General features: G+C 42.3%; 2 protein-coding genes across 5 annotated transcripts in view; both read left to right on the forward strand.

The window, feature by feature from the left end:
* Window positions 1-11,821, forward strand: part of Lima1 (LIM domain and actin binding 1) — a 119,619-nt gene extending 107,798 nt beyond the window's left edge. Inside the window, exons 9-11 of one of the 4 annotated variants that reach the window (XM_048364653.1) lie at window positions 404-516; window positions 7,404-7,537; window positions 9,909-11,821. In XM_048364653.1, the coding sequence (XP_048220610.1) occupies window positions 404-516; window positions 7,404-7,537; window positions 9,909-10,923 (1,262 nt within the window). In that variant the 3' untranslated portion in view covers window positions 10,924-11,821. The remainder of the gene's footprint in view (window positions 1-403; window positions 517-7,403; window positions 7,538-9,908) is intronic. The other 3 variants (XM_048364666.1, XM_048364658.1, XM_048364674.1) reach the window with 3 other exon arrangements.
* A 6,363-nt stretch (window positions 11,822-18,184) lies between these two features.
* Cers5 (ceramide synthase 5) overlaps window positions 18,185-20,350 on the forward strand; it is a 32,937-nt gene continuing 30,771 nt past the window's right edge. The window contains exon 1 of the mRNA XM_048364698.1: window positions 18,185-18,489. Coding sequence (XP_048220655.1) covers window positions 18,299-18,489 — 191 coding nt within the window. The 5' untranslated portion in view covers window positions 18,185-18,298. The remainder of the gene's footprint in view (window positions 18,490-20,350) is intronic.

Genomic DNA, 20,350 nt, shown 5'->3' on the forward strand with positions numbered 1-20,350 from the left:
TACACATAGCATGAAATTTCTTCCCTTATTTTCCTCAAATTTTCCCAACTTTGACTGAAGTGTTGCAAAAGTTATTGGAAGTACCAGGTACCATAAAGACATCACAGTCTACAAAAAGCTTTAAGAAACAGCAAACGCTACAGGGTAAAGAGTTCTTTATACCTGATGGTTTAGATTCTCTCTGTGGCACCGGGTGAGAAGACCTCCTGACAACATGACTTGTGAAAGAACTGGAAGAACTTAAAGCACAACTTCTAATTTAGTATATTCTACAACAGTTTTTGTTCTGTGTGGAAAAGACCTGTCCTTGGTAGAAAGTGCCTAAAAACTTTGGTTTTTTTGAAAAACCCTTTCTGAGACTTTCCATGAGATGCTATAAAATGCCATCCTTTTGTAACTCATGCAGGTAACTCTCAGGTTAAGAGTGAGGCCCAGCAGCCTGTGTCCCCAGTGCCTCTGAGTCCAGTTGCCAGAACCTCCAGCTTTACTGAAAGTTCTCCTCCCAAAGCATTGAAGGTATGATGGTAGTTTATATTACCTGTGTGTTGAGATACTGGTTTTCTAGCAGAGCTAATTTCACTTCATATATATATATATAATTTTGTTATTATTAATGTGTTGTACAGAGGGGCTAACATTTCAGAAGTCGGGTAATGAGTACATTTCTTTTTTTTTTTTCTTTGATAATCTCATCCTTTACTTTCCTCTAGTTTCCCCCTTGTTATATTTTTTAAAACCTGGTTTTGCTTTCCTGGGTATGATAATATCAAAACAAAAGGTACCTTTACGAATCATTTTCCTTGGAAACCTTTCTTCTGCCCAGATGTTTAAACTAAGTTCATAAGTTTAGTGTAGGGTTCATAATTATAAGCGTAAGTGTGTTGATCCAGCTTCATGTATATATCTGCCATGCTATATCTCTTCACTGAGTATATGATTAGTGCTTAGATGAAAATTTCAATGCACAACAATAAGACAAGGATGAGGATATATAGATGAGGGTTTAGAGCACAAAGAAGAAATCAAGAAATGGGAGAATAGGAGACAGAATTTAAAGGGTAAGTTTATTTTTAGTTTTTCTTTCTTTTTGTTTTGTACCAGTACTTGAAACTCAGTGCCTGGGTGCTGTTCCTTAGCTTCTTCACTCAAGGCTGATGCTCTACCTCTTGACCATACCTCTACTTAAGGCTTTTTGGTGGTTAATTGGAGATAAGTGTCTCACAGACTCTCCTGCCCGGGCTGGCTTTGAGCTTGGGTCTTCAGTTGTGCTCAGCAGTAACATAAGCCACCACAGCCTAGCCCCTTAAAGGGTAAATATAAAGGGTGCAAGAAAAAAGTAAACAAAAATTTAAAGGAGACAGACTTATGAGGATAGTAAGGTAGTTAGAAAAGAAATAAAAGCTGAAGAAAGCAGTGAAAGTATAAGAAGAACACATTGAGAGGCTAGGGAAGCAGCTCAGTTGTTCTGTGTGTGCTTAGCAGTTTTGAAGCATTGGATTCCATCCCTGGCACTAAAATAAATAAAGAAGAAAAAACTGGGTTATGGTGCTGGAATCTGCACATGTATACCATTTGATGCTCTTCTGACCTTGAAGATCTACTCATAGTGTCATCAGCACTTTGATTTTTGCAATATATGGAATCCAACAAAGTGAAGTTGCTTTCATTTTCCAACTGCAACTGTGCCCAAATGTAAATTCTTGAGTCATGGTTCTGGATCGAAAAATGGCTAGAGGGTGCTGAGATTATAGCTCAGTAGTAGAGCATTTATTTGCCCAATGTGTGAAGTCCTGGGTATAATCTCCAAAGGAATAAATAAAAACAAAAACAGCAAAAAGGACATGGTGGTGCTTACATGTGATCCAGCACTTAAAAGGCTGAGGCAGAAGGACCTAAGTTTGAGATCAGCCTGGACTATAAAGTGAGACCCTGTCTCAAAACCAATTAAAGCTGGTCACTGGTAGCTTACACATGTAATCCCAGCTACTGAAACCAGGAGAATCACAGTTCAAAGCCAACTCCGAGTGACTGTCTCAGAGAGACAGCTCACTGAGACGCCATCTCCAATTAACTAATAAAAAAAAATATGGACAGGCTGGGCACCAGTGGCTCGTGCCTTAATCCTAGCTACTCAAAAGGCTGAAATCTTAGATTTTTTTAGTTCAAAGCCAGTGTGAACAGCAAAGTCTATGAGTCTCATCTCCAATTATCTACCAAAAGAGCCTGAAGTAGAGCTGTGGCTCAAGTGGTAGAGTGCTAGCCTTGAGCAAAAGGAGGTCAGGGACCAGCACCCAGACCCTGATTTCAAGCCCCAGGACTGGCTTTAATATTTCTCTCTCTCTCTCTCTCTCTCTCTGGATAAAATAGATGGATAGATAGAGAGAGACTGAGAGGGAGAAGGAGAGGGGAGAAGAGAGCAAGTGATTTAGTCACGGATTCTCTGAATTCCCAAGAATACTAATTTCTCAACACAGCCTTACTTCTGTCCTCTACCTTCCAGGGCAGACATCTTTGTGCTAGGTTGAGCTGACACATACTAAGTTGAAATCCCTCCTCATTCTGACTGCAAGGTATGAGGTGTTGCTTGCTGCATGAAGGGTCATATCTCACTTTGGTCTTCTTAGGGTGTGCCAGGGAGAGGCAGAGGTTCAGTTCTCTACACCTATCTCAGACCTAGCCTGCTCCTTTGACCCTGGTCACTCAAGAATAGAAAGCACACAGGCCTGCCTTCACAAACACACACCTCAGTGTTTAAACACAGTGAAAAATGGACTAAACTTGCCTAGTTCCCTATGTCTGCCTGCAGTCCAAAGCTCAAAAAGTCATGTATTCAAACCTGGGGTGGGGCCTGATTACATTTCCACTTGTATTTCAGGGTAATTCATTTTCTCTTGCTCAAAGGTCCCTTTACAGTCTACAGCCCAGCAAGATACTTTAGTAAATGTGTACAGGAAGATAGGCTGACATAACTGGTATCATGGCTATAGACTGCAACAGAAGTTGTTTCTCTACTTGGAAAATTACACGCAGCTAAGAATATACTTATTCGCTCAGAATAGATTCTTGGGTCCCACACATCTTGGGGGGGAAAAAAACCTGTTCTTACTGCCTGTCTGTTTGTTCTTGAAAATAGAACATCTAAGGTAAAGAATCCATTTATTTAAAACTTCAGCTTCATAAAGTAACAAAGAGAAGCTGGGCACCGCTGTGGCTCATACCTCTAATTCTGGCAACTCAGGAGGCTGAAATCTGAGGATTGAGGATCAAAGCCCGCCCATGCAGAACACTCCATGAGATTATCTCCAACTAGCCAGAAAAAAATAAAATCTGTACTGGGGCTCGGAATGTGGCTTAGTAGTAGAGTGCTTGCATGCCAGAAGCCCTGGGTTCAATTCCTCACTTCCACATAAACAGAAAACTCTAGAAGTGGCCTTTTGGCTTAAGTGGTAGAGCACTAGCCTTGAGCAAAAGGTGCTTAGAAACAGTACCCAGGCCCTGAGTTCAAACCCCAGGACTGAGCAAAAAAAATCTGGACTGATCTAAGCACCAATGACTCACACCTGTAATCCTAGCCTAGCCTAGGAGACAGATCTGAAGATCATGGTTCAAAGCCAGCCCAAGGACAAAAGTCCATGAGACTCTTTTTTTTTTTTTGCCAGTCCTGGGGCTTGGACTCAGGGCCTGAGCACTGTTCCTGGCTTCTTTTTGCTCAAGGCTAGCACTCTACCTCTTGAGCCACAGCACCACTTTCAGCTCTTTCTGTTTATGTGGTGCTGAGGAATCGAACCCAGGACTTTGTGCATGCTAGGCAAGCACTCTTCCGCTAAGCCACATTCCCAGCCCAAGTCCATGAGATTCTTTTTTTTTTTTTTTTTTTTTTGGCCAGTCCTGGGGCTTGGACTCACAGCCTGAGCACTGTCCCTGGCTTCTTTTTGCTCAAGGCTAGCACTCTGCCACTTGAGCCACAGCGCCACTTCTGGCCGTTTTCTATATATGTGGTGCTAGAGAATCGAACCCAGGGCTTCATGTATATGAGGCAAGCTCTCTTGCCACTAGGCCATATTCCCAGCCCTCTATGAGATTCTTATCTCCGATATATCTCAGAAAAAAGCTGCAAGTGGCACAATGGCCCAGCCAAAAAGAAAATAAAGAGCCCAGGGACAGCACCCAGGCCCAGAGTTCAAGCCCCATGACTGACAAAACAAAAAAGCTGGACTGTAGTATGACTTAAGTGGTACAGTGCCAGCAGTAAGTGAAAAAGCTGAGTGAGAGCTTAGGGTCCTGCGTTCAAGCTTCAGTGCAATTAAGAGGGTGGGGGAGGCAGAAGAACAGGAGAAAGGAAGAAGAGGATTTTTTTTTTCAGTTTTATTACCTAGATATCTTGCATGAAGTGGGAAAGGGAAATGAAAGGCAATTTTACTGATCTAAAGTATGGAAGTCTGACATCAATTATAGAATTTCCTTCTTATTTCACTGTCTAAAGGGTAATTACTTTCACTGCTTGTTGCCAGATGCTATTCTCCCCTGCTAAATAATCCGGCACATGCACTGGGGCCTTCATTAGACTGAGTAATACGTGTAAAACAAGAGGGTGAAAGCCTAGATGAAACCATGTACATTTATTGGGGAAAAAATAGCTTAAAAAAAAGCTTTAAACAGATGCTTACTGACAGAAAGTCTATAAGATCCCTCATGTGGTAAAGACTGTTTATGAACATTGGCTATATATTGCTTCATTCATTACAGAATATTCTGATGATGATATTATCTACACATTTTAATTTGAAACAGTGAAGACTATAGTGTGTTCAAAGTGCAGTAGCAAGATTATTTTCATTTGTTTGAGCATCTGCTCTCTTCCCCAAAGAGTTTCCTTTAGTTATGGAAATTTAACAATCCAGGACAATTTAGGAAATGCTCTGTTGGCTGGATTCAGCAGCTCTGGGTTTTCATTGAAATTCTATTTTTATCTGTGTTTGTAATTTTGATAAAGCATCTGACATCCTTTAGTATCTACATGTGAAAGATGGTGAAGGAAGAAGTATGAAAAAAACAATCTATTCCTAACTGAAAAAATATATTGTAAAGATATTAAATGTTTCAAACTCTCCTGTTGGCAGTATTTGAAACATGGCTGTGCCAAGTCTAAACATACCATGAAGGCATGAGCAGGATGTATGCCAGACCTACGATAATGGGAGAGGGTTTTGGGCTCTGACTGTGCTTCCTGTTGTCTGAATAGACATGGGGGCAATTACAGAAAAGTGGCCAAGAGCCCAGGACAGAGAAAAAAGGAAGGCAAAGCCGCAGCCACTGTGACTTGGCATGTTACCATGCTGGGACTCTTGTCATTATGACACTAAAGTCCAATGAGCAGCTGCTCCATTCACCTTAAATAATATCAAAAGGGGATAATGAGAGAAATGAATAGGAGTATTGGGATCCTGGTAGGTGTGGTTAGTTAGAAGCTTGTGGTTGGTCAGTTGTTTGAGCTAGCAGCCTGTTCATTGGTTGTTAAGGAAGAAAATGACTTTTTATTTCTGTGAGTGAGGCTCTGAAAAAGAGAGTGCCATTGTGGGTCAGGTGTGGGAGGTAATAAGACACTAATTGTTGAGACACTCCTTAAGTAAGCCAAGGCTCATAAAAGGTCCCTTTACTATAGGGCATGGTTTCCAGCCTCAGGTAAATATAAGTGAGGCTAATTTGCCAAGATTAGCAGCAGCATTAATTGAAACAATGTTGTTGAATCTGACTCATTTGAGTTTTAACTCAGATGCAATCAAGCACTCTAGGTCACATCAAATGCTGTGTATTCATTGAAGGTTCCTATTTGTCTCTTCCAGCTTCTGCTTCCTGCTCCTGGTACCTAATTTCTGCTCCTGCCTTCTACTTTCCTCCTAATGTGAGCTCAACCTTCACTTTCTCTCAGGTTCTTCCTTCTGTTCACTGGGCTGCATTCTCCTACCATGTGTTCCTTCCCTCGGTGTGTGTAAGAAAGTGTGTTCTGTATTTCTCTGTTCCCCTCTAGTAGAATAATATCCTCTTATACATGTGAAGTTTCTGTCTTGTGTCTTTACAGAATGAGAATAAGTACTTATTCTCTCTATTTCAAGTGTTAAAAATACAGACTTCCTTCTCCGCAAAAAAGAAAAAGAAAAAGATTTTCAAACTGAAAACACATCTGTCTTATTACTGTACATGATTGGGACAGACTCTCTCCAATTGCTTCAATGGTACTATTGTACCCAAATTGTATTTTGCATTTTAATCTGTTTTCTGCTTGCTAGTCAAGGACCAACTAGTTATTGTAGAGAAAACAAAAGCATCTCCATTTAGGTCTGATCTTGTCAAAATAAAAGAAAAAAACACAATTCTGAGCTTCAAAAAATGCCGTAATTACTTCTGACAGCATTTGCTGTGTAATCATATTGGGTCATATTTAAATACCTTTCAATGCTTGGTAAATTAGGTTGTAGACTATGTTCTCTTCATTGTTTAAAGTTTTCTTCTAAGTACTATACCGCTAGAATAAGGGGAGATTACTGTTAATGAAGAGTACGACTAGCCCTTCCCACTCAATTTTGTCTTGTTTTGCCTCACTTTTGTAGGTACTAAGGCTTGAACTCAGGGCCTGGGCACTGTCCCAGGGCCTGGGCACTGTCCCTGAGCTCTTTTGCTCAAGGCTAGCACTTGAGCCACAGTGTCACTTCTATCTCCCTTTTTCTTTTGAAATATTATAGAAGGTGGAGCTTTATAGGGCTATGTAAATCCTAATAAAATAGTTTGTGTCTCTTCTACATTGTTGCATTTGTGTATCAGCTTTGACTTGTTTTTAAAATTGTCCTGCTCATCTGATTGAGCAAGTCAATATTATAAGCAGAGATGAATAAAAGATGCTTTCCTGAGATTAAAATACCTTTACCTAATTCCCATAGCCAAATGCTTATCTTGTCCTTGAAAATTATACCCTTGAAAATATGTCTGTCCTGTTTTTTTTCTTGGCACTTGAATCAAACTTCTATATTATATGTTGGGATAGCATTTTCTCCTAATTTCTGCCCTCAACATTGCCCTTTCTACCTGTTCCCTGACCTTAACATTTTGTATACACTTTTTTGGTGTATGTGATGGCTTGTCTATGTCTTTCTCTACAATCTAACCCAAGCATACATGTCCTCAGGGGCTGCTACTGAGCAGCCAGACAATTTGGAAAGGGAATTCAGGACAGGCTCTTGACTTTAAAGAGCTAGCAAATGGAATTGGAGCAGACTTATTTAGTGTTCCTATGAGAACTGACTGACCAGCTAAAATGGCCCTTAGAGATAAAGTAAATCTTAGGCCCATCTCAACAGAATACTAAGTCATCACTCCCTGTGCTACAGTTGTCTTTTTACTTTTCCTAGAAGTTTCAGGCACCTGCACGAGAGACCTGTGTGGAATGTCAGAAGACAGTCTACCCCATGGAGCGTCTCTTGGCCAACCAGCAGGTGTTTCATATCAGCTGCTTCCGTTGCTCCTATTGCAACAACAAGCTTAGGTAAGCCAGACCAAACTAGGCCATCTCTCTGTCAAGTTGGAGCTCTAGTCATTATCTTTGACTTTTAGGGCACTGGCACTGAAAGTTGCTATGCTAATGATCTTTTTTTTTTTTTTTCCTGGCCTTGGGACTTCCACTCAGTGGCTGGCCACTGTCCTTGTCCCTGAGCTTCTTTTCCTCAAGGCTAGCACTCTACCACTTGAGCCACAGCTTCACTTTTGGATTCTTTGGTAATTTATTGGAGAGAATAGTCACAGACTTTCCTGCCTTGTCTGGCTTCAAATCATGGTTCTCAGATCTCAGCTTTGTTAGTAACAAGCATTATAGGCAGGAGCCATCGGCTTATGCTAATGATATTTTATGGGAGGTCCCAAATAAAGTAAAAAGTACTATTTAGTGACAAGTTTTTCATATCAAATAATAATGGTGTTTTGGACTTCTTAATGCATTCATTTGTTTATTTACATGTTAGAACTGAAGCTTAAATTATATGAATTGTAAGAAAAGCATTGTATGACCTATTTTAGTAGCATGTTTCCCTTAGTATCATAGACTCATAAAGTTAAGAAAGCCCAAATTTATTTGCCTGAGCCCTTATTCCAAAGAGCCCTAAACACTGTGTAATTTGTAATAATAACAATCATAGCCCCTGAAAACCATGTATTTTTATCTAGGTTATTCGATTGTTATTTGTTTCTGCGGAAATAATCATATATCATTTTTTTCCAAGTAGCTAAAAGTAAAGATATAATGTGATATATAAAGGAAATATTCCTTTTTCTTTTTGTTTGCTGGTCTTGGGACTTGAAAGTTGGGCCTGGACACACTCCCCAAGCTTCTTTTGCTCTACCAATTAAGCCACAGTGCATTTCCAGCTTTTTTTTTTTAAGTAATTTATTGGAGATAAGAGTCTCACAGAGGGGCTGGGAATGTGGCTTAGTGGTAGAGTGCTTGCCTAGCATGCATGAAGCCCTGGGTTCGATTGCTCAGTACCACATAAACAGAAAAAGCCAAAGAGGGCACTGTGGTTCACTTGGTAGAGTTCTAGCCTTGAGCGAAAGAAGCTCAGGGACAGTGCCCAGGCCCCAGGACTGGCCACAAAAAAAAAAAAGCGTTTCAAGGAGTCTCCTGCCCAGGCTGGCTTTGAACCGAAATCCTCATATCTCAGCCTTCTGAATAGCTAGGATTAGAGGTGTAAGCCACTAGTACCCAGCTCGAAATATTCCCTCTAACTAAATTTAGTTGCATAGTCTTACAGGAGAAAGTAACCTAAGATGCCATTTTTTCCATCTTTCATTCCAGACCAAACAGCCCTTCTAAAACATGCTTGAAAGATGTCCTAGTATCTGCTGGTTACTTAGGGGGTAGACACCATACCACTGCTAGATGCAGGGTTGTATAACTCCAGCTAGATAACTTTGTCTTATATTGAGCCAGAATCTGCCTCTGTGACTTCTATATTTTTAGTTCTTTTTCTACAAACTGAATCCTGTACTCCAAACACATTTTTTGAGGGAGAAATTCTGTCATTTTACAAATATTCAAAGTAAATTACCATGTGAGAGAAAATCTAAAGACTTTGCAGCATTGAGGTTAGGTAAGATGTACCTCTTGCTGACCATCCACTGTTCTTTTTAACCATAGCTAATTTTTTTTTTGGCCAGTTCTGGGGCTTGGACTCAGGGCCTGAGCACGGTGCCTGGCTTCTTTTTGCTCAAGGCTAGCACTCTACCTCTTGAGCCACAGCGCCGTTTCCGGCTTTTTCTGTTTATGTGGAGCTGAGGAATCGAACCCAGGGCTTTTTATGCATGCAAGGTGAGCACTCTACCTCTAGGCTATGTTCCCAGCCCCCATAGCTAATTTTTATTCAGTCAGTAGTAACTGTAGCATGCCAACTACTTGCAAAGCATTATATCCATTCTTGTAGCATTTAAATTATACCAGAAATGGGAAATGAGAAGGAAAAAGACTTAGATTTTTACAAAGTAATATCATTCTGAGTAGGTACAGGTTATAAATACCAAGGAATATGTGACCAGAGCTAGTCAGGAAGGATTAACTAGGAAAGATAATCTGAAAAAAGTTCATTTTTAAAACTTAAACAAAAGTAAGTAAAATCATTTGTAAATGGAGAGCACATGCAGGCAGAAGAATGATTTGTGAAACTTTAGTCTTAGAAGTGAGCCTGTTTGTGTAAAGATAAAATAACTAAATACCTAAAAAGTGATAGGGAATCCTAGGTCACTGATGTGCTTGTAAAGATATTTTTCCCACCTGGCATCTTCTGAAAATACTGATGATACCAGATTTTAACTTGAAGATGTAAATGAGACTGTGAGTTTTGCTAACTTTATGTTATTTCTTATGACAGTCTAGGAACATATGCATCTTTGCATGGGAGAATCTATTGTAAGCCTCACTTCAATCAACTCTTTAAATCTAAAGGCAACTATGATGAAGGCTTTGGGCACAGACCACACAAGGATCTGTGGGCAAGCAAAAGTGAAAATGGAGAGACTTTAGAGAGACCAGCCCAGCTTTCAAATGCAGGGGAAACTCTTCAGAGCCCAGGGGTAGAAGATGCCCCCATTGCTAAGGTAGGGGTGCTGGCTGCAAGTATGGAAGCCAAGGCCTCCTCTCAGAGGGAGAAGGAAGACAAGCCAGCTGAAACCAAGAAGTTAAAGATTGCCTGGCCACCCCCAACTGAACTTAGCAATTCTGGAAGTGTCTTGGAGGAAGGAATCAAAGTATTCAAGCCTAAATGGCCTCCTGAGGATGAAATTAGCAAGCCAGAGGTTCCTGAGGATGTAGATCTAGATCTCAAGAAGCTAAGACGATCTTCTTCGCTGAAAGAAAGAAGCCGTCCATTCACTGTAGCAGCTTCATTTCGAACCTCTTCAGTCAAGAGCCCCAAAACATTGTTCCCACCCAGTAGGAAAGGTTGGAGCATGTCAGAGCCTAGTGAGGAGTCCACAGGAGCGATAGTAACAGAGAGGAAACAAGTGGAAAATACTAGGGTCTCTGAGGAAAATGGAAGGGTGGGGAAAGCAACCTGGCAAGACACAGAATTTACAGGAGAGGAAACAGGAAGAAGTAAGGAAATTCATAGTTTTGAGGTGGGGAGTGAGAATTTCATAGAAAATGGTGCAAACCTAGATGTAAATGAAGATGATTGTCACCTCTTCAAACAGCAGTCTCCACTAGAGCCCAAGTCTCCAAATTGGTCCAGTGTTGTAGACAACACTTCCACTAAAGAATTCACTATGAAGAACCAGAAATCCCAAGATGTAGGATTCTGGGATGGAGAAGTGGTCAAAGAGCTATCTGTAGAGGAACAGATAAAGAGAAACCGGTACTATGATGAAGATGAGGATGAAGAAGGATAACTTACAAAGGTGCTGAGCCTTAAATTTATGTTAGTGTTAGTGAGCAACCTGCCCTTTATCAAAGTGATGGACAAAATGAATTATCTTAGCATAAACTGTCATTTATGTGGAAACCACCTTGGAACAAATTCCTGCTATTAAAAAAGCCAACAATACAGCAACTTAAGTGAACCAATTCTAAATGTTAGATACTACTTAAGACCCTCCATGTAATGAAGATGTGCATAAGTACTTATCAGCAGGGAAATATTCCAACTGATACAGTCCAGATTCCACTGTATTCCCTAAAGGTAATATTAAAGTGGAGAGAGAATTCATAGTACATTTTTACACTACAAATACTGTTGTGGAATTAGAGAACAAACAGAAGGGATATAGAAGGCTGAATGAATGCACTTTACTATAAAGGGCATAATTTGTATACTTTAAAATGAATACCACTTTTCTTCTATTATTCACTATTAAGAGATCAAATATTTAGTCTTTTAAATTTTTTGAGTTAATTTTCTTACTCTGATATATATATGGTGAATTTATTACCTTGCGTACTGCTCTCTACATCTTGAATTTTTGAGGTATAATATATTACCTTTTGAGACAATTAAAAGCCAACCTAAATGCTTTGGTGCTTGAAGAGATTCATTGTTACCCAATTAGCTATGCTATCAGCCATGGAATGTTTATGCTTCTCACAGTTTACAGAACAGCTGAAAAAAAAATTTAGGCCTTTTAGATCACTGATCACCATGCTTCATGTTAGAGCAAACTGAGTTCAAAGGCTGGGTGCTGGCAGCTAACGCCTGTAATCCTAACTACTCAGGAGGCTGAGACCTGAGGATCATGGTTCAAAGCCAGCCTGGGCAGGAAAAGTCCGTGAGATGCTTAGCCCCAAAAAACTACTCAGAAAAGGCCAGAAATGGCACTGTGGCTCAAATGGTAGAGCACTACCCTTGAGCATAAAGATGCCCAGAAACAGTGCCCGGGACCGTGGCTCAAGTGGTAGAGCACTACCCTTGAGCATAAAGATGCCCAGGAACAGTGCCGGGGACCTGAGTTCAAGCTCCAGGACTGACCAAAAACAAAAACAAAAAATTGAGTTCAAAGGAGAAGTAACAACTGCCTTAAACTATTTGAGCTCAGATCTCCAAATAATGTATTTCACTAATGATGTCCCTTTCTTGAAACACTAACTTTTAAGTTTATATAGCTCTGAAGTATATTGATCTTTATAACAAGTAGTATACACAGGGTGAAATTATACCAGAGTGAAATTACACCTTTGCATGGGGAGGAAGGGGGGTAGTTTCTCTAATATTAAGACTTTGGGAAATTATTAACTTGAGTACATTTTCTGTACATAATTGATATTCCAAATTGTATGTATCTGAGGGAGAGGTATTTTAAGGAATAGGCTTTTCTGTATTTGTAGGGATTTAGCTGTAATATTTTTTAGAGATGTAAAGTATTCTGCTTTCTTATAGTCTTGCTTAGTCTGAAACATTTTTATTCAATAAAGCTTTTGATTTACATTTAGATTTTTCTATGTTATTTTTCCATGATTATTGTTACTTTTACATCATTACAGTCTGAAGATCTACTTTTTTGCAGTTTGTGAAGAGGCAAATATGACTGTTCTGTAAGAAGAGATTGTTATGAATACATTTCACCACTGAGTGGTGGTATTGGGCTGATCTTGGATTTTCTTCCCTGAAGAAAGACAAATTTGTCTGGAAAATTGCAAGCAATTTGGCGAGAGAATTGTGCTTTCAGAAAGAGCTGTTTGTTTTACCAATTCAAAATCTGGTGGTTTCTTTCTTTCTTTTACTGTTTATTGTATTCAACATTTATCAATTCACTTTATAATTATGCTTAGCATGCCAAGTAGAATTTGCAAATCTCTGCTGAAGATAGATGTTTTTTATTCTGGGTGGAGACATTTTTTGTTTAATTTCTTCTGTAGAGGCAACTGCTACAATTGAAGAAGCTTGTTTGTTTGTTGGTGGAGTGGAAATGTGAATTTTCTTGGAGGCATCTGTTATATTCCCAGGGTCATTTTTGTTCCAGGGTCTTCTTGGATCTTCAGAGTAACAGCAGAGTACCTCTTCTCTGCTCTTGCCTCTATTCCAGTCTGAGCTATCAAAAAATTCCCTGTTCATTGAACAATTAGTCCAGGAGCCCCTACTGACATAAAATACCTAATCTTGTCTTGAATTTAACCCCCCCTTAGTGTGACTGTTTACTATTCTAACCTGTCCATGTGGTACACATTATAGGTGCTGACCTCATTAAAAAAAAAAAAAAGTCCTCTGCTAGCATTTATCAGGTTCTTAGGGGTAAAACTACCTTTAGAATCCTTTCCTACATTTTTCAGGTGATAATCTAGATTGTTCATTATTGCAAAAGTAAAGAGTAGAAACAGAGTAGCTCCAGGTTCAATATATAATAGGATGGCCTCATACAAGAGAAGACCAAATGGCACAAATATCCCTAGGTATTAGTTTTCAAAGTTAAACAAAAAAATGGTAATCATTTCCTTTCAATTCTCTTAATGAAGGCAACCTTGTTTGAACTTTATATGTCAATGATGACAAAGAGGTTTCTCTGGTGGGGAAGCAGGAAAAGGGGCCATCTTGGGACTTTAAGGAGCCTGCTCAAATGCCAGCAGCTGCTTCCTAATGTAACAGAGCTTTGGGTATAGGCATTAGTTTTTGATGATTCTGAAATTCTTAAGCAGCCTCCTTTCGCTGTTGCTGCTAGATGTTCCAGAAGCTTTTGTTGTGGGGGGCAAAAGGGTATGGTTTTCCTTTTTTGGTTTTTGGTCAAGCAGCTCAGACTTCTTTAGCTGCAAGACCACTAGTAGGGAAAAGCCCATTCTTTTTTTTTTTTTGGCCAGTCCTGGGCCTTGGACTCAGGGCCTGAGCACTGTCCCTGGCTTCTTCCCGCTCAAGGCTAGCACTCTGCCACTTGAGCCACAGCGCCGCTTCTGGCCGTTTTCTGCATATGTGGTGCTGGGGAATCGAACCTAGGGCCTCGTGTATCCGAGGCAGGCACTCTTGCCACTAGGCTATATCCCCAGCCCCGAAAAGCCCATTCTTGAGAAGCCTTTATTTGCGGCCTAAATATGCAATACCAGGGAGTCAATGAACAGGAGAGAAGCCTCCCAGACTAACCCCAAAAGATCAGCAGTTTGCTTAGTCAAAAAGAGGACCATGTTATGCTTGTGCTTTGTAATTCCATCAATCATAGTCTTGCATATGAATAGCTTCCAGTTCCACTGGTCACAAACCTTACATGAACCAAACATGCATAAGGAACAATCACAAGCCTCACATTACCCCCAATAACAGGATTTTAACTGAGTCACTGGAGAGATGCTCCTACCTCCTATACTCTAAGAATATCTCCTGGATGAGCAAGGTCACCTAAAAATTCACCAAAGCTTTTCTTTAGTGGAGCTTTCCAAAGCCAGTGCAAGTTGCTTGGAGCAGTTGAGATGTGAGTGGTATCAGAGATTACAGTGGCCCTTGCAGCTAGAAGGTAGCTTTCCTCAAGGTATCTGTGAACATGTTTAAAGCAACTGAGGTGCTGTGATGACTGTTTGATTAGGTGCCAGCTCCCATCACAAAGCAGCTAAGCATGGCTGTCAATAAAAGGTCAAGTAGGGTACAGGCAACAGCTTGATTTGAAGGAAAAATAACAGATGCTTACAATAAAGATATAATTAACATTCCTTTGTTCGGCTTTGTTCGGTACTGAAGCTTGAAATCAGGGACTGGGCACTGTCCTTCAGCTTTTTCAGTCAAGACTGGTACTCAACTTCTAGCTTTTTGTTTTTGTGCTGGTCCTAGAGTTTGAACTCAGATTCTGGGCATTGTCTGTGCACTTTTCTCCACAAGGCTAGCAATCTACTACTTGAGCCACAGCTCACCCTGAATTTGATTTCTCAGTACCACATAAACAGAAAAAGCTGGAAGTGGCACTGTGGTTCAAGTGGTATAGTACTAGCCTTAAGCAAAAGCAGCTCAGAGACCTGTACAGGCTCTGAGTTCAAGCCCCAGGACTGGCAAAAATAAAAAGAGGGGGGGGCTCCCACCCAGTCTGCCTTCAAATTGTGATCCTCAGATCTCAGCTTTCTGAGTAGCTAGTACTATGTGTTGTCACCAGACCCAACTTTTGTATGTATGAGAGAGTGTGTGTGTGTGTGTGTGTGTGTGTGTGTGTGTGTGTACTTTCAATTTGAAATAGGAGTCTGATTGCTTAGGCTGGCTTTGTACAGTGATATTCAGATTTTAGCCACCTGAATAACTAGCAATACAGGTATGAGGAGCTTGGCAACATAAACATACTTACTATTATTTAACAATGCTTACCTCCTAGCCAAATCCCCTTAAGTGTTAGGTCTTTTTGTTTGTCTTACTTTTTTTTTTTTTTTTTTAATCAATGAGGCTTTAACTCTGGGCCCAGGCTCTGTCTCTGAGCCCTTTTGCTCAATGTTAGAGCTCTACCACTTTGAGCCACAGTGCCACTTGCAGTTTTCTGGTGATTAGTTGGAGATAAGATCCTCAGATCTCAGTTTCCTGAGTAGTTAGGACTACTGGCATGAGCCACTGGTGCTGGGCCTTGTTTTACTTTAAACACATTTTCCTAAAGGTTGAGAGTTGGGTACAGAGCACTTTGAGGGATATAGAATTTTGAGTAGGATCTCAGTCCAAGATGATTCTCTGTTCCTTGGGGCTCAAATATAAGTTCCCATGAAACCAGTCTGTTGCTTTTAAAATGTATCCTTTCAAATGTAAGGTAGCTACCATCTAAACTACTGCTGATTTGGATAAAAGTATCTTCAAGCAGTAGCTCTCTATCTAGCAGCTATGAAATTCTTAGAAAGGATAAATGTAGCCTCAGTCATAGCTCAGTCTTAGCACCTGAGGCTGGGTTCAACCCCCAGCATAAGAAAACAGAAAAGAAAGAAAAGGAAATATTCAAGTTCATGGGCGGGCGCTACTCCCTATCTCTTATAATTTCTCTGCTGAAGCTCAGAAAACTTGTAACAACCTCCCTTCTCTTTCCGTGTGAGAAGTGAATGTCTGAATTGATGCAAGCCCAAGTTTGAAAAGGTCTGACCAAATCTTTTAATTTAATGGAATTGTTGAGCCCTTGCCTCCCTCAAACTTTCAGTTCTGGTGCAAACATACCTTAGTTATAGTTACTTTATCTGTCTTAGACTGTAGGTAGAGTTAGTTCTTTTAATGTTTCTTTCAAACCATTATTGTTAAACTCTAGCAATTAACCTTGTAGCTAGGTTTTAACAGACAGGGTTCAGGGTTCTCAGGCAATTAAGGGACAAAGCCTTTTGAAAGTACCTCATGAATGGCTCCCTTATTTATATGGACTCACACAGAAAGTTCAATGTTCAATTTTAAAACAGAATTAAGGTAGTTTATAGAATATGCTGAGTTCTCAAGTCCAGTCTAGCTACTATTTCTTATCAGTATAACCTTGTACAAGCTGTTCAGCCTTTCTGGACTTTAGTTTACTCCTCTATAAAACAATGTGAATAACAGTATCAAGTTCATGGGAGGAAGGAGTAAAATAACTGGTGAAAATGTTCTGAGCTGTATCTGGCACACAGTAACCTCAGTAAACACTGGCCATCACTAATTTTTCAATTGCCTATTTCTGTCTAGCTTTTCATGTTGTTTGCCTTCCTTGGTGCAGTACAACTGTAATCCCCATATTCCTGATGCTGAAGTAGGAAGATCAAGAATTGGAGCCAGGGCTGGGAATGTGGCCTGGTGGTAGAGTGCTTGCCTAGCATGCATGAAGCTCTGGGTTCGATTCTTAGCACCACATACACAGAAAAAGCTGGAAGTTGTGCTGTGGCTCAAGTGGTAGAGTACTAGCCTTGAACAAAAGAAGCCAAGGACAGTGCTCAGTCCCTGAGTTCAAGCCCCAGGACTGGCAAAAAAAAAAAAAGAAGAAGAATTGGAGCCAAAGCCAGCGCCTGTGGTTCATGCTAATCCTACCTAGTCAGGAGGCTGAGATGTGGGGATCGAGGTTCAAAGCCAGCCCAGGCAGGAAAGTCTATGAGACTCATCTCCAATTAACAACCAGAAAACCGGAAGTGGTGCTGTGGCTTAAGTAGTAAAGCTCTAGCTTTGAGCTGAAGAGCTCAGGGACAGCGTCCAGGCCCAGAGTTCAACTCCCACGACGGGCGGCGCGGGGGGGGGGGGGGGGGGGGAAGGAGAGAACTGGAGCCAAGGTCGCTGGTGGCTCACTCTTATCTCCAGTTAACCACTCAAAACCGGAAGTGGTACTGTGCTCAAATGGTAGAGCACTAGTCTTGAGCACGTAGAGATTCGGAGGCAGCACCCAAGCTCTGATTGACTGAGTTCAAGCCCCACAACCGTCAGAGAGAGAGCAAATGTGGAGATACCAGTTGTGCATCCATGCATCCATTGTTTTTTCCTAAGGAAAAGTGACAGTAACTTTCTTTAAATTTTCATCCTTCTACTGTTTTGTTGGTTTTTTTTCCCCCAGTCTTGGGGTTTGAACTCAGGGCCTGGGTGCTGTCCCTGAGCCACTTTTGCCCAAGGCTAGTGCTCTCCTACTTGGGCCCCAACTCCATTTCTGTCTTTTTTCTGAGTAGTTTCTTGGAGATAAGCATCTCACAGACTTCCCGGCACCTTCTGGCTTTAAAACTCGTCCCTTCAGGTCTCAACCTCCAGAGTAGCTAGGATTTATAGGCTTGAGGCACTGGCACCTGGTGTGACAGGACAAAGCAGGGAAAGGGGCTGGATAAATGGAAGAGCATGAAAGGAAGAGATTGAGAGTTATCAAGAACAGTACCCGCCCAGAAGCTGTAAATGAAGACAAGCAGGAATGGATTTGAATCCTCTGTGCTGAGAAAGAGGAATGACCCCATAAAAGAACTAGGCCTGAAATAGGGATGTGGCTGTGTCTACATGAGGGGCGGAGAAGATGAAGGAAAGATGGGAGGGGAGGAGAGAGAGAGAGGCAAAGCCCAGACCGGTAGCAAAAAGGGCGGGGCTAGAGTTAAAGGAGATCTAGTGGATGGGGGGGCGGGAGGGATGGAGCCAGGACGGGGGCGTGGCCATGCCTCTGAGGTGCCAAGGGGGTGTGGCCAATATGGGGGCGTGGTCAAGGCTTGCGGGCTAGACGGGGGGCGCGGAGGGAAGATGGGCGGTGCAGGGGCCGGACCTGTGGAGAAGGCGGGCTGGGCGGTGCGGGAGAGTGGAAGGGGCCGGAAGGGGGTGGCTGCGGGTTCGGCTCCGCCCCGGGGCTGCCTCCCAGCGGGTTCCGTTGGCCGTGGCGGCCGCCGAAGCTATGGCAGCGGTGGCTGCGAGGCGGGCGTAAGATGGCTACAGCCGCGGTGGGACCCCTGGGCCTGCTATGGGGCTGGCTATGGAGCGAGCGCTTCTGGCTGCCTCAGAACGTGAGCTGGGCGGACCTGGAGGGCCGGGGCGACGACTACCCGCGCGCTCGCCACCTCCTGTCGGTGTACCCGCTGGCGGCGGGCATCTTCTCCGTGAGGTTTCTCTTCGAACGGTGAGAGCCGGCGGGGCCGGAGCGGAGGGCCAGGGGCGGCCGGGGAGGACGCGGGCCCGGGAGCCGCACGGGCCCGGAGGCCGAGGGCCGGAAGCAGAACTGAGGTCAAAGCCCGGAAGCTGGGGCTGGGGGAGCCCGCGCCGCGGCGGGGATGCTCGCGGAGGGGCGGAGGTGGGCTTTGGGTGCCGGACCCGAGTTGGTGGCGTGACCGAGGGAGAAGAGCGAGGCTCGAGGGGGCTCCTAGAGTTCCCTGGGAGTCTCTGAGGCCGCCACCCCATTGTGGAGAGAGAACCTTACGGTGGTGGAAACAGGTTGAGTGTGAGCTCGCGAAGAGGAACGGAAGGGGCCCTGAAAGCCTGAGCTCTCTGGAGCTTCTGGAAGCGGTAGACCCTTGAGTTAATCAGAATCCTAAGATTTGTGAAGGCCGTTTAGATTCTGAGAGTGGAGGATTCATTAGATCTCAAGCCCTGATTTGTCAGCCGCTCAGGGACGTGGGTGGGTGAGATAGGAGAAACCTTGTGGGGATAGATAGGGCGTGGTGGAGCCTGAGGCTTCCAAAGTTAGGGGTTGGTGTCTGATTAGCTGCGGAGCGGGCCTTGGAGTCCAGTGGTGGTGAGAATAGCCCTTGGAAAAGATTGAAATCACAGGCTTTACTTAGAGGATTACTTTGTGAAGCCAGCTTCCAAGTGAGATTAGAAGAATGGCAACATACTTCGTCCCTCCATGTGCTCTGGTTAAAAGTGGTTTCACCATTCTCTGAATGGCTAGTCGTTTCTGCTGTGTAAATAAAGGAGATTTGGGGAAGTGGAGCTGTGGGTCTCCACTGGTAGAGTGCTAGCTTTAAGCAAAAATGCTCAAGGAATGTTGAGCTCTGAGTTCAAGCACCAGGATCGGTAACCAAAAAAAGGGTTTGGGGTGGAAATTTTATAGATATGAGTGGTTTTGATCGACTTTACTCAAACTTCAGAAAGAGGATTATTTTTTGCACTTGGACATTAGTCCATTTTACTTTTTTAAAAAATTTTATTATCAAACTGATGTACAGAGAGGTTACAGTTTCATACATTAGGCATTGGATACATTACTTGTACTGTTTGTTACCTCGTCCCTCATACCCATTTTACTTTTTATCTGAAGCAGAAGTGATTGTAATGCAGGGATGCCTTTCCTGGTATAAACTATGTTCCAGACAAAATAATCTGTTACTCTGTGAAAGATTAATGTATGTTTTGAATTAATGATTTGATTTGCTTTCTTTCTTTCTTTCTTTCTTTCTTTCTTTCTTTCTTTCTTTCTTTCTTTCTTTCTTTCTTTCTTTCTTTCTTTCTTTCTTTCTTTCTTTCTTTCTTTCTTTTTTTTTTTTTTTTTTTTTTTTTTTGGCCAGTCCTGGGCCTTGGACTCAGGGCCTGAGCACTGTCCCTGGCTTCTTCCCGCTCAAGGCTAGCACTCTGCCACTTGAGCCACAGCGCCGCTTCTGGCCGTTTTCTGTATATGTGGTGCTGGGGAATCGAACCTAGGGCCTCGTGTATCCGAGGCAGGCACTCTTGCCACTAGGCTATATCCCCAGCCCCTTTCTTTCTTTCTTTCTTTCTTTTTCTTTCTTCTGTCTGTCCTGGGGCTTGAATTCAGGGCCTGAGCACTGCCCCTAAGCTTCTTTTGGTCAAGGGTAGCACTCTCCCACTTTAGACACAGCGCCACTTCCCGCTTTTTCTGTGGTACCGAGGAATCAAACCCAGGCCTTCATGCATGCTAGACAAGCACTCTGCTGCTAAGCCACATTCCCAGGCCTGATCTTCCTATTTCTGACACAAAAATTTTATTAAAACGTGTATGTAGCTAGATAGTATCTGTTCATAATCTG

This window comes from Perognathus longimembris, chromosome 1 (genome assembly GCF_023159225.1).
Source record: "Perognathus longimembris pacificus isolate PPM17 chromosome 1, ASM2315922v1, whole genome shotgun sequence".
Classification (NCBI taxonomy): Eukaryota; Metazoa; Chordata; class Mammalia; order Rodentia; family Heteromyidae; genus Perognathus; species Perognathus longimembris.